The 13,253-nt window shown below is 34.8% G+C and overlaps 1 protein-coding gene across 3 annotated transcripts in view; it reads right to left on the bottom strand.

Annotated features, from left to right (window-relative positions):
- Nucleotides 1-1,298: 1,298 nt before the first annotated feature.
- The window catches only part of Fnbp1l (formin binding protein 1 like), a 115,857-nt gene continuing 103,902 nt past the window's right edge, over nt 1,299-13,253 (bottom strand). For 2 of the 3 annotated variants that reach the window (XM_046461974.2, XM_046461971.2), the window contains 4 exons: nt 10,475-10,607; nt 9,484-9,578; nt 6,616-6,761; nt 1,299-5,205 (listed from right to left, as the gene is read on the bottom strand). In XM_046461974.2, the coding sequence (XP_046317930.1) occupies nt 5,027-5,205; nt 6,616-6,761; nt 9,484-9,578; nt 10,475-10,607 (553 nt within the window). In that variant the 3' untranslated portion in view covers nt 1,299-5,026. The remainder of the gene's footprint in view (nt 5,206-6,615; nt 6,762-9,483; nt 9,579-10,474; nt 10,608-13,253) is intronic. The other variant, XM_058585296.1, reaches the window with a different exon arrangement.

Genomic DNA, 13,253 nt, shown 5'->3' with positions numbered 1-13,253 from the left:
GTAGCAAAACTACCAAGAAAAAAAACCACACAAAATTCAAGATAATGGTTACTCTTGAAAGAGGAGATGGCAATTTTCCATTTGCACAGTTGGGTGACAGATTTGTTTATTATACACAATTTCCACAAGAAATTCTCCTTAGTGTTGACATTCTGGGTTTACCAAATCAACTTGTCATAGCCCCAACTCTCTACATAGTACTATAACCATCTTACAAGTAGTGAGAAATCTTGACAAATTGAAACTGTGCTGAAATCAAGACATTATGCCTTAGAATCCCCCATTTGCAGCTAAAGAAAGGAATAAGGCTAATTTGACATGACTTATCCCTAGGAACCTAGGTTAACTGCTCATTATATTTTCTTCTAAATGATCCTATTTCTAGTATTTTTAAGGTTGTTAAACTTCCCAGAATTGTTCTCCAAAATTATGTTCTATAGTTTCCTAACTGCTGACAGTGACTATTTTTTTTTTAACAAGTCTGGGTTCCTTTTCCTTTTGTTGATTTTATTATAAGGCTTTTATCTTTCCCTAGCAAGCAATATTTATTTTCTCAAACTTACTTCAGATAGGTAGAAGCCTTTTTCATGGTCTTGAGCAGCCATTGCTGCTTTTTTTCTTTTTTCCCCCAGACTCATTTGCCTAAAACTACAACATTTGACGACACTACTTTCCTGCTACTTTCATTGTTGTATGTCCTTACTTCCAAGCTTGGCCTTGATCTCTAAATATTCATCTTAACAATTATAACCTCTCACTGTTCAAGATCTATCCTGAGTTTTTCCTTTTTGGGTTACCAAAAGTTTGCAGTCATAGTTTACATGACTAGGTGACTCTTCTGAAATTAAATTTTTAAAAGTTACAGATAATTTGTGACTAATTATGGCAAACATTCTCTTCTGTGTTCAGAAATGCCAGGAAGCATGGGTACTCTCCCTGACTGAAAACAAGCAGAAGCATAGTAAATGTGGGCTTCAGGTGTGGTGGCTAGATCAAGCTATGCAGTCCAGGGACAGCTGGTATAGAGAGAGAGGATACAATGGTATAAAAGCAAAGTCTGTGCAATGTGGCTACTGTTGAACAAATATAAATTATTACATGCATTTAATAACTCTAAAGTAGTAGTATTTATTCTTTCTTTGGAGAAAACTTGAAACTAAGATAAGAATAAAATTTCTGAAACTGCTTTCCAAAAATGTCGCCCAACTTCAAGAACTTATTTTTTGAAATTTAGCACACTGAAGAACAAAATCATCACATCTTGTTGGTTCACATACCAAAGAAAGATACAACTTAACTGACCTTGAAAAGATTGTTTTATTCCATGAAAATATTCTCAACAGAGAACACTATCTTAAACAATTTACCATTAAGAAATCAACAAGTGCACAAAGAGTAAAAATTACTGAAAATTTTAAAGATTTCTTTTGGACAATTCACATGTTCAAAATTTAAGAATGATTTAATAATGATTTAAACTGTGCAAGTACAAATGTCTTTCCTATTGTAATAACCCATATACAGGTTGCACTATTCCACATGAAGGAACCTGCCTCCTTCGGAAGCAAATTCTGCTTTTAGAAAAACAAACAGTAGCTTCAAAAGAACAGTTAGTCCTTACAAGAAAGCCTTAAACTTTGCCCTCTGTGGCTGTTAGCCAAAAAAACATAAGCACTGCAGGCTTTGTACAGAAGACAAACACAGCCAGATCACATTTCCTTCTCATTGCTAACCTTTAAAATAAAAATAGCACTAGATTTTAAAACTACTTCATGTAGTCCGTCAGTATTGAATAATGTCACATTATATAAATAACCCTGTAACGAGATTCAATATCTAAAGTTTATAGTTTACTAGCCTCAAAGGTAATACACTATGTCAGCTGTGTAACAGTGGTGTACTTGATCTTAGGAAGGCATTAACTTTCACACAATTGTCATTCAGCTTTAGTGTAACTGGTAGTATGATTCAAATAACACTGGGAAAATTTTATTAAAGCAGTCACACAGCTTCTAAAATATTGCTTAAAATCCAATAATACACAAACCATTTCACGTTATTTCTCCCCTCAAAACAGTAAAGAACCAAATTAATGAAGCTTCAGTGGTACAAATAACTCCCCACCCACCCATCTCCCTAGTACAACATCACTAAGAAATTAGTTCAGATACAAGTCAATAACAGAATCACAAATGCGAGGCATGACAACATGAGCAATAGGGACACTAAGGACAATTATATTTACAAGTATAAACATACAGAAATTTCCGTTTTACAAGTAAAAGTGCACATAGATCATTACAAAGTTTCACTAAATTTTATCTGATTCAAACAAAAGTATCACTTGCAAACAGACTATCATTGCAATAACCAAATGAGATCATTATAACCTCAAATTAAAAGACGATTGGGGAGGTTCATAAAACTTCTCATAAAACACTAAGTAAAATGGACTTCAGACATGTCTTTAGTTTGATGCATAAATTTGAAGATGCACCATTGTACATGGTAGAGCTCTAAAAGCTATCTACCAAGGCTACATCGGCAGCTGCAGCAGAGCTGCAGAGTTAAAGGAGGTCACACTGAGCTGACACAAAGCCCTTTGTGGGATACTGTAGTGGTAGTGTTGGCAATCAACAGATTTAGGCACTCTAGTTTAAGGCAGCATTTGAATGGAAGCAGCTGACTTTTGACAACAGTCCTTTGTCTTGAGGTGGTATCTTCTGTGTTTATTATGCCAGGACTTCAGTGCTGACTATAGATTCTTCCCAGACTGAGGTGCTGAAGATGTATCACTTTTCAAAGAGTCCTTTCAACTGGGCTGTAGGCTAGAGCAGAGATGTTTTCTTTTTCTTATCATAAATACTTCAGGTTCACAGACCACGTCTTCATAATGCCAAAATTGGAATGTTTGCAGTGGGGAAGTTGTAGCAGTGTACACAAATACTAAGATGGAAACATTAGTGCTGGAGATGTTTGACAAAATGATCTGCACTACAAATGTAAAACAAAACAAAGGCTTTGGCATGAACAAGGGATTATAAAGACATGCCTGAAAAATCTAAGTCTAATCACTCTAGACATGCAACAGGATGTTAAGCAAGCATGGAGATGGCACAGGCAGACAATGACACATGGCAAGAATTCTAACAGACAATGGGTCTAAAAGGCAATTAAAACAGAGCTGGGTGGAGACAGTCTTATTGAGACAATCAAATATAAGACAAATTTTTATGACAGCTCTGCACTCTTTGTGATTTGGACACGCCAGTAAAATAAATGGAAAAGGGTCAGCCATTATTGGCTTTTTTCTTTCTTCTATGTTAATAACTGTGAACTAGGAATTTAAGGATTGGTATTATAACAAATTTTTAAAACAATGTATGGAATGCTAACGAAGTTAGTAAAAAAAAAAAAAAAAATCATGTCTGCATGCACTCATGCAACTTGCTTCTCTCACTCTTTGTGCCTGACAACTCTAATACCCTCCCCCCAAAAGCAGCTGCATGTAACCTCCTTCAACATCTTGCCCATTTCCTCAGAAACCCTCTTCAGGAACCTGCAGTCCAGGAGGAAAAAGAAAAGAAGAATTACTGAAGACCTTTGGTAAGACCAAAAGGGGTGTTCAGCTTAAAGTGTCTGCCCCAAACGTCTCTAAAAATCATTTTATAATCAGCCACTGAAAACACCAGGAAAATGTGAAATATGAGCAAAATCAAGGACCCATCTCATTGCTTTCTCCCTTTGCTTACCCACACAATTAATTCAGGGTGTGATCACATGACTAGCACACACAATACTTAATTGTACAGTGTTTCCAACAAATGCTTATTGAAATTAATTGGAAAAAAATCTATTTTAGTAACTGCTGATCTAGCTAAAATGAGGCCATAAATGGTAGTACAGATATCTTCCCTCAGCTCAGTCAAAAAAGTTTTCTCTCTTCTACAAGTAAACATTGCCATTAATTCTCCATTCAAGATTTCCTCTATCTTCACTGATTTAGAATATTTATTTCCTGCTAAATGCTAAATAATCACTAAAGTGATATTCCCCACAAACCACTTTCAAGATGAAAAACACAGTATAAGATTAATTTGGAAGGAATTTTGTGCATTATTGAAAATTACCAGTAAATCTGAAAATATTTTCAGATCTTAAAACTGTTTTATTCAGATAAGAGCTAGACTAGGCAGGGCACGGTGGCACATGCCTGTAATCTTAGCTGCTTGGCAGGTTGAAACAGGAGGATCACAAATTTAAGGCCAGCCTGGGCAAGCTGGTGAGACCCTGTCTCAAAATAAAACAAAGCAAGAACTGTGAATGCACTCTAGCATGCAAGAGGCCCTGGGTTAAATCCCTTGTATCACCAAAAAAAAAAAAAAAAAGAGGAAGAGAGAGCTAGACCAGATCATACATTTTATAGATTTCTTGATTAGCTCACTACTTAGATTATGCACTAAGTGCTTATTTTCTTCCTTTAGGAAACCAACATTAAGAATAGAGAGGAAAATTAAAATGATTATCATTTTACCCAATTTTCTAACTATTACTTTTTTCCCTAAATACTGAAGCTACAAATTCAAACACCTACAACAAACTACTCTTTCGTAAGTCAGTTTTCTATATCATTTCAGAGCAGTTTTACTTATGTGAATTCACCAATCACTGTGTTTTCTGAAGTAAAGCAGATGGAGGAGCATCAACCTATGCATTCCTGCCCAATAAGCCAAATTCTATATTTATAAGGCAGAAAAACACAAATCCTTCACAGAGACTTAAGCAGGACATAAAGCAAAGGCATCAATTAAGCTTCACACCAACATTACTCAAACAGGAAGGCATCACAAAAACAGCTTTTTGTGGTGATATTCACATCTCTTAAGCCTGCATTCAGCTCACACAGTGAACAATAAATTGGGATGCCCTTTTAGGTTTTCTCATTTTTTCTGACCTGTTGAATGTGTTTTCATTTATGTCATACCGTTTGTTTATGTCATACATAGCACAAAGCTGCCTGGTTAGTTTAGATATAAGTTACTGCACCTTTACTGTTTTTCTCTAGAGTTACATCTATGTATGATGTCGGAACATAGCCTTCTTCACCGTTCTGTCTCCTGGCTCTTGTCCATCCATCACCTTTGTCCTCCTCAATAATGTATAGCACTTCACCTTCTTTCATTGCCAGAGTACCTTCATTATGACCTAGATGAGAGTTTTCATAGCACAAGCATAATTTAAGCACAGTGATAATTTGTAATAAAAATTATAAATACAATACACAAAACATACGAAATCCTACTAGATTTCAATATACCTGCTCATGAGCTCACTGATTCTCATTAGCAACAATATTTCTATAATGTTTTGTAGTTTATCCAAAACTTTCACACACATTCTCATTTGTACTACACAAAAACCTATGAGGCTGGACTAATACTATCCCTATGTAACAAATGAAATAATTCTTTCCTGCTTTTGAGTAGTGTTGCTATCAAAAATTCATGAGGCATGGTTCAGGAAAGTAGTAACAAAACAGTGAGAAGGTGGGAAAAGAAAAAGGATATAGTTTAAAGAGAACAGAGAAAAACAGAGATTTAACTATGGTGATGTAGAAGCAGAATAACCCCAAAGCACAAACTTCAAGACCTCATCAATTTTAGGATTCCCTTTCTTCCCTACCCTAAACCATTCCCAATATGCTTAGCAATAACAGTATTCATAAGTAGAATTCTCATTCAACATATGCTAAAATCCTCCCCTACTCTTAGAATGCATTAGAAAGCTCTCAAATATAATAATTTGCTCAGAATTGAGGAGTAACTAAAGAGATTATGTTATTATATTATATTTTAGTTATACTGGGAATCACACCCAGGTCCTCAAATATGATAGGCGTGCACTTGAACACTGAACTACATTCCCAACCCCTTTACTCAATTTCAAAATCAACACAATGAGTGGGTGAAGAAAGACCTTACATCACCTATCATTTTACAACTTATTTAGGAAGGTGTTACTCTGCTCTTCTGTTAATTCAAGGATTTTTCAGGGTCCATAATTAGGAAGGATAACTAAAAACCTGTGGTAGAAAGCCAAAAAGCTTTACTCCCCTCACAGAATTTATTTCCAACTATCATAGAAGAGATGGTATTGTCCGAAGCTACCACTTTCTTTCCAGCTTTCACCTGAAAAGGTGGCCTGCAATCAGGATATGATGACAGCATTTAACTATGCTTTACACCTGTCTCTCAATGTTTATCAACTACAAGGAACATGAAGTGACATCTATCAGCCATCTACTTCCTAGTTTGGGCTATATGCCAAGCTGCTTCAACTATGTTGAGTATACCTAAAGATTGGTAAGTTCTGGAGGGATATTCTGTTATCAACCAAAGTTGACAGATAATAACCTAAATTAGGAGCTAATAATAGGTAATTCTCTTTCAACTCCAGTGTGGAAAAAATTAACAATTTAAACAAGTATACATATTAATGAACTGGAGTTATGATTTTCTGATAATGTATTATTCAGCTAAGGACACTAAATAAAATAAGTCACAATGCACTTAGACTTTTAAGTAACTTTTATCAAATATAATAAGAACATCATACCATCAAAAGGGTAGATAGCTTTGCAATGTCCAATAGCAGGCAAGGGGTCATCATCCTCAAATTCGTCATCAAACTCATGGTGACCATGCTGTTGCGGTGGTCCACGGACTTCTTGGTTTGCATCATCAGTGTAACTTCCCTCAGGACTAAAAATCATAAAATTATCTCTGTCAAGTATCACAAACATGAGAACTCTTCACCTGTTATCTATAAAAGTTTATCAATCTAAGGATCAGTTCAGAAAATTAGATATAGATGACATGGTTTCTTAAGCCCTATTTTCTTAAATGAATTTCCTGAATTAAAAAAAAAACATTTAAGATTATAATGGGGGCTGGGGATGTGGCTCAAGTGGTAGCGCGCTTGCCTGACATGCGAGCGGCCCAGGTTCGATCCTCAGCACCACATACAAAACAAAGATGTAGTGTCCGCCGATAACTAAAAAATAAATATTTTAAAAAAATAATAAATAAATAAATAAAGATTATAATGATCTAGGCACATAGGAATATTCACTAAGTACATCTCACTATCACTGGGTCTAAAGATAAAATGGAGGGGTTGGGTTGTGGCTCGGTGATAGAGTGCTCACCTAGCACTGGGTTCAATCCTTAGCACCACATAAAAACAAATAAAATAAAAGTATCGTGTCCAACTACAACTAAAAAATAAATATTAAAAAAAAAAAAAAGATAAAATGGAAAAAGGTAATAGACACTTGTCTTTCATCATCCCAGATCCATCACTCCCTCTTTTGAAGGGGGAAAAAATACCTAAAGTTTCTCTGGAAATCCACCCAGCCCATAAATTATTTCTATTGTGGATCCAGAAAGGAGATGAGCACAGTACTTGTTTGATGGGAGCAAACAGTTTACCAATAGTGCTATAACTCAATCAGGTTATACAGCTGTACATAGAGAACTCTACTTGGGACTGCCAGAAGAGAAGTTCACTCCCTTTTCACTTTGAACAGGGAGGAAAACTGCCTAGAGCTTTGGGGGAAATGATCAAATGGAGCCTAAAATGAAGCCAATGCTTAAGGGATAGCTGAGAAGTAAGAAGAAACCAAGACCTGAGGATATCATCTGGGCTTTCCCTCAAATAATCCAGTGAAGCCTATTTTTACTCTAAGCGGATTATGAGTAAAGTATTCATTCTGCTTACAAGTCAAAAGACTCCTAATTAAAACAAGACAAAGTTAATTTCAATTAATCATGGTAGTGGGGAAATTAGTAACTTAGAAAATCCAAAAGAGCAGGTAATACAAAGGCATTTTATTTTTCTTAAAAATATTTTATATCAACGAAAAAAATGTTTAAAAGTTTTTATTAAAATATTGTTAGTGAATAGAAAAATTTTAGGATTTAGCAACACTTTCAACAAGCCTGAAAGACACATTCTTATATAACACATGCCAGAAAGACCAATGTGGTTTTACCTAATTCCCCCCTCCCAAAAAAAGTTTTCTGTGGCTTTTTCTCTTTCTCTTTAATTTTTATTTTGATATAGGGTCTCCTTAAGTTGCCCAGGCTAGCCTTAAACTTTTGATCCTCTTGCCTTAGCCTCCTGAGTAGCTGGGATTGCAGGTATACACCACTGTATCTAACCTGAGGATCTTTCTTGAGATACTAAAGTCATGAATTGTTTTAAGAAGTGATGTGGGGAGAGAGAGAAGAAGGAACTAATATTTGTGAAGCACATACTATTACCAGGTATTTTATTGCTACATGCTTTATGTATATTATTGCTTGTAGTACTAAAAACACTATAGGATGGGTACTGTAACCTCAATTATATATTTCAGGAAACTAAGATGTGGGGAATATTAAAAATGAACTTGGGGCTGGGATTGTGGCTCAGCGGTAGAGCGCTCTCCTAGCACGGGCGGGACCCGGGTTCGGTCCTCAGCACCACATAAAAATAAAGGCATTATGTTGTGTCCATCTACACCTAAAAAAAATAAATATTTTTTTAAAAAAAGAACTTGTTCAAATTATACTGTGATTAAATAATAAACCAAAATATTCAAATTTTTCTCTAATATGAACCCTAATTTGTGGATTGTTTTATTATGAAAAAAAATTGTGTGTCTGTATTATACCAAGGAAGAAATGTTACAAGTGATGTGAACAAGAAAATCTGGCAAAATGCCAAGCTGGAAATGCAGATCTAAACTAATAATATACATACCTCCCCCATTTTTTCCACAAAACCTTGAGTTATTAACCAAATTTTCCTTTAGCATAAGTTACCCAACTCCAGCTGAATAACTGACCAAAAAGCACATGAAGCCCTTAGCACAATGCCTGGCATACTCTAGATCCCAGATGTAATAAACGCCTGTTATTAGGACAAAGGAAGTTAAGTAGCTCAGTGTGACTTCCTATACTCAAAAAAAGCTATTTTACTTTGAGTTAGAGAAAGAAAGAAATGCAATGTTTTGAACAACCAACAATAAAAAATTTAAAAAAAAAAAAGAAAAAGAAAGAAAGAAATGTTTCCCAAACCTTTCATAATTTTACTTTTTCTCAATGGGCTTCCATTAAAAAAAAAAAAAAAAAAAAAAAGTTACTCAGCTCCACCTAAATCATAGGGAAATCTTCCCATGCCTAAGGTTCCTATGGCCCAGATTATAGCTCCATGAGTTTTCTTTGTTTCTAGATCTGATTTATGGTTGCACGATAGACTACCATTTAATACTTCACCTGCAACTAATGTTAAAGCATCAAAAAATTACTTAGGTTCAAGAGAATTAAGTTATTAAATGCCAAACTTATTGAATTAGATAACTATATAAAGTTTAGAACAAAGGGGTAAGGAAAGTTTGGAAAACAGAAAAAATATGAATAAAAATGCAAAATTAATGACCTTTCTCGTCCCTGTGTAACAAGATGATTTATGTCACTGCTGTGTCGTCTGTCTCCTCTCCCACCTGTTTTGCCTTCAACTTCAGACAGCCAAGCCTTAGGAAAAAAATAATAATAACCAAGATCAATAAATTATATTCAAAAACTCATGATACTCTGCATTTAAAATGTGCTTTGAGGTTTTATAATCATGCGATTTTTTTTTTTGTTTTTTTTGGTGCCAGGGATTGAACACAAGGACACTTAACCACTGAGCCACATTCTTAACCCATTTTATATTTTATTTAGAGACAGAGTCTCACTAAGGTGCTTAGGGCCTCACTAAGTTGCTGAGGCTGGCTTTGGACTCTTGATCCTCTTGTCTCAGCCTCCCCAGCCACAGAGATTACAGGCATGAGCCACTATACCCCGTCAATTATATGATTCTTGGAGATGAGAAATCTTTGGTCCACTTTGGTCAGTGATGAACTTTATAGATCATTTTATTTATTTTAAATATTTATTTTTTAGTTCTCGGTGGACACAACATCTTTGTTTGTATGTGGTGCTGAGGGTCAAACCCGGGCCGCACGCATGCCAGGCGAGCGAGCTACCGCTTGAGCCACATCCCCAGCCCTAGATCATTTTAAATAATAGCGTAAGTATTGGGGCTGGGGCTATAGCTCAGTGGTATAGCGCCCGCCTAGCATATGTGAGGCCTTGGGTTCGATCCTTAGCACCACATAAAAATAAATTAATTAAATAAAGGTATTGTGTCCAACTATGCCTAAAAAATAAATATTTAAAAAAATAGCATAAATACTTAGTTTTATATAAAGGTTTAAAATTTTTAAAATGAGGCATAAATCTAAAGATTACATACCATCATGATACTTTTAGATCATAATTTCTGAAATTAGATATAGGTACTGGAACATTAATTTTTAGCAAAAACCAATCTACCATAATAAAGCTTATGAAAATAACAGACAACTGCTGAAAACCAAATTTACCTCATTCTTATGGATTTCCATTCTTAGACGGTCAATATTATTCATAGTCTCTGCTAATTTAGGCTGCAAACTCCCTGGATCCCCCATTTGTGGATTTTTTTCATATACATCTTTCATTTTGTTGAGTGCATCTCTGAAAAAGAGAAGGAAATCATAGAATTAAACATTCACTTCAAGTGCTTTTAAATGAGAGTTTCATTTGACTTTGAAGACTCAAGTGCAAATTAATCTTAAGTAGAGTCACATCTCTTTAAAAAGTTTAATCAAATATTACCTGATTAAAGACAATCTGCATAAAGCTTATAATGTATAGAGTTAATAATTTATGAAAATGATCTTTTAAAACACTTGTAATACCAAAACACACTAAATTCATTTCTTTTCTTAAAGAAATTATGTATGTGTGTATATAGACATACACACATGCCTATTTGTATATTTATATAGTTATACAATATACATATTGAATATACATATTCAAGTTTAAAAAAATAGCTGGTAAAATACTCAAATAATTTTAAATCCATCATGTTCCAAATGAAACTCGTATTCCCACCCAGCAACTCTATTCAACCAGTGTTCCTTATCTCAATTCACACATCATCACCATCCTCCCACCCATCTACGCTAGAAATAGGAATGCCATCTTTAATTTGCCCCTTTTCCTCTACAGTTAGTCATTTGCCAACTACTCTTAACTGATCTTCTCTAATCACACTACAATAGGTTATGCCCAATCACAGCTCCTTGACTCTAACATCTGACACTATTGACTAGCATGTTTTTTCCTTCTTGACCTAGAGGTTACATTTTCTTTTCCTCCTCCTCACTTTTGCTTTCTTACAGTTTCTCTTATTACCTCCTTCTCCTTCTTTGTTCAACTTTTAAATGTCTGTTACATAAAATGACAGCGGTTTCTTCTCATCTCATCCTACACTTTTCTTTGAGGATGATTTCTTACTGTTTTAATACCACCTATCTTCAGAAGATTCTCAAATGTATATCTTCAGTCCTCTCTCTCCTAAGTTCTAGATTCATATTTCCAAACTCAATTGGACCCTTCCAATATTTTTTCACATATTTCAAAAATTAACATAAATAAAGCCATTTTGTCCCATATTCATTTTTCTTACTGTTTCAATTAATTCTATAGTACTATCCTGAGCTATAAGGCATTAAAATCTATTCTGTTTTTCTGTTCTCCAATATCCAATCAGGTATAACAAAGTCCAACATACTTTGCTCTGAAATGATTCATATCTATTCCTCCTTTCTGTTCCATGCCATGTCTTAATCTAGGCCCTTGGCATCACTTACAGGGACTGTTACAAAGTACCCTAATTAGTGACCCTATCTACAATCCCCTTCCAATTCTTCGCATAACTTTACATTATCTTTCTTCAGAATACAGAGTTGCTTAGAGCACTTGCCTAGCATGCATGAGGCCCTAGGTTCAATCCCAAGCACCGGGAAGGGGAAAAAAAAAAAAAGTCAGAATATAATTCTCCAATACCTACAGCACTCCACAAGAAAGTATTCAAGCCTTTTCTTAAGTCATCTTACATCTTTTTACCCTCATTTTGATATTACATGCTACATAAATTGCAACAGTTTTCCTAGATTAGAAAGAATTCCAAGGCTCAGCAAGAACACATTTCTGTGCTTTTATTCTTGCCTTGCCCCACATCCCTGAATGCTTCTTTCCCTCCTCATTTTCTTCTTTAAGTAACAATATCCTATTCTATCAAGGTCCAATTCCAATGCTCTGAAGACAAGCTGGCTAGTGTTACAATGTTATTTACTAGTTATCTTAGATAAAACATGTATTTATTTTATATCCAGTTTCTTCATCTGCAGGAACAACAACTTCCAAGGGCTATTTTGAAGGATTCAATAATGTGTTGCATGTAAAACTCAAAAAACAAAACAACAACAACAAAAAAAAAAAAACACCTAGCTCAGTACCTGGTACATAATAATCCTTCCATAAACATTTATTTCCTAGACCACAGCCCTCTCTTATCCAACTCTCTCCCCAGTAAAGTCTTTCCTAAATACCTCAGTAAAACTTCATCATTATTTCCTCTAAGTTCCCTTAAAAGTTTGCATCTCATATTAGCAGCTATCACAATCCAGCATGGGTAAAAATTAAGTTGTCAGTCTTGCCTTTCCCCACTTAGAGTGTGAACCTCTTCGGATTAGGGACTACGTTTTCTCCATTTTTGTATTTTCTTCTATAATCCTCATACAGGCTATTATATATGGTAAGCACCAAATATTAGACCTAACATTATAATTTTCCAGAGACTATTTATATACTGTTTAAGTAAATACTTTTAACATTCTAAAATTTTTTATACTAATATAGTTAAGTTCATTGTTCAGTTTCCTTTATAAATTTGCCTACCTGCTAAAATTTATTTGTAATTTCCAAACTAATATTTAAAGTGCTTTCCTGGTCACTCATGGACATGCACAGGACAGAGAAATATTTGCGTCACTGGAGGTACATTCACATTACCAGCTGTGGTCATGCAAGGAGATACTTCACCTTCTTGTTTTTGCTCTCATATTTTGAACAAGTGGTCTTTTTGCTTCCTATTTATGTAGTGCCATATTTTTCACATTTTTGTGCTTTTTGTTGGTAATATGAGTATTTAAAATGGTTTCCACATATAGTGTTGAAGTGTTGTCTAGTGTTCCTCAGCACAAGAAGTCTGTAATGTTACTAATGGAGAAATCAAGTCTTATGTAAGTTTTGGTAAGCATGAGTTACATT

Source organism: Marmota monax, unplaced genomic scaffold (genome assembly GCF_021218885.2).
Source record: "Marmota monax isolate L192 unplaced genomic scaffold, Marmota_monax_Labrador192_F-V1.1 WCK01_AAM20220418_F8-fsc00070, whole genome shotgun sequence".
Lineage (NCBI taxonomy): Eukaryota > Metazoa > Chordata > Mammalia > Rodentia > Sciuridae > Marmota > Marmota monax.
This window is presented reverse-complemented; position numbering and strand designations above follow the sequence as displayed.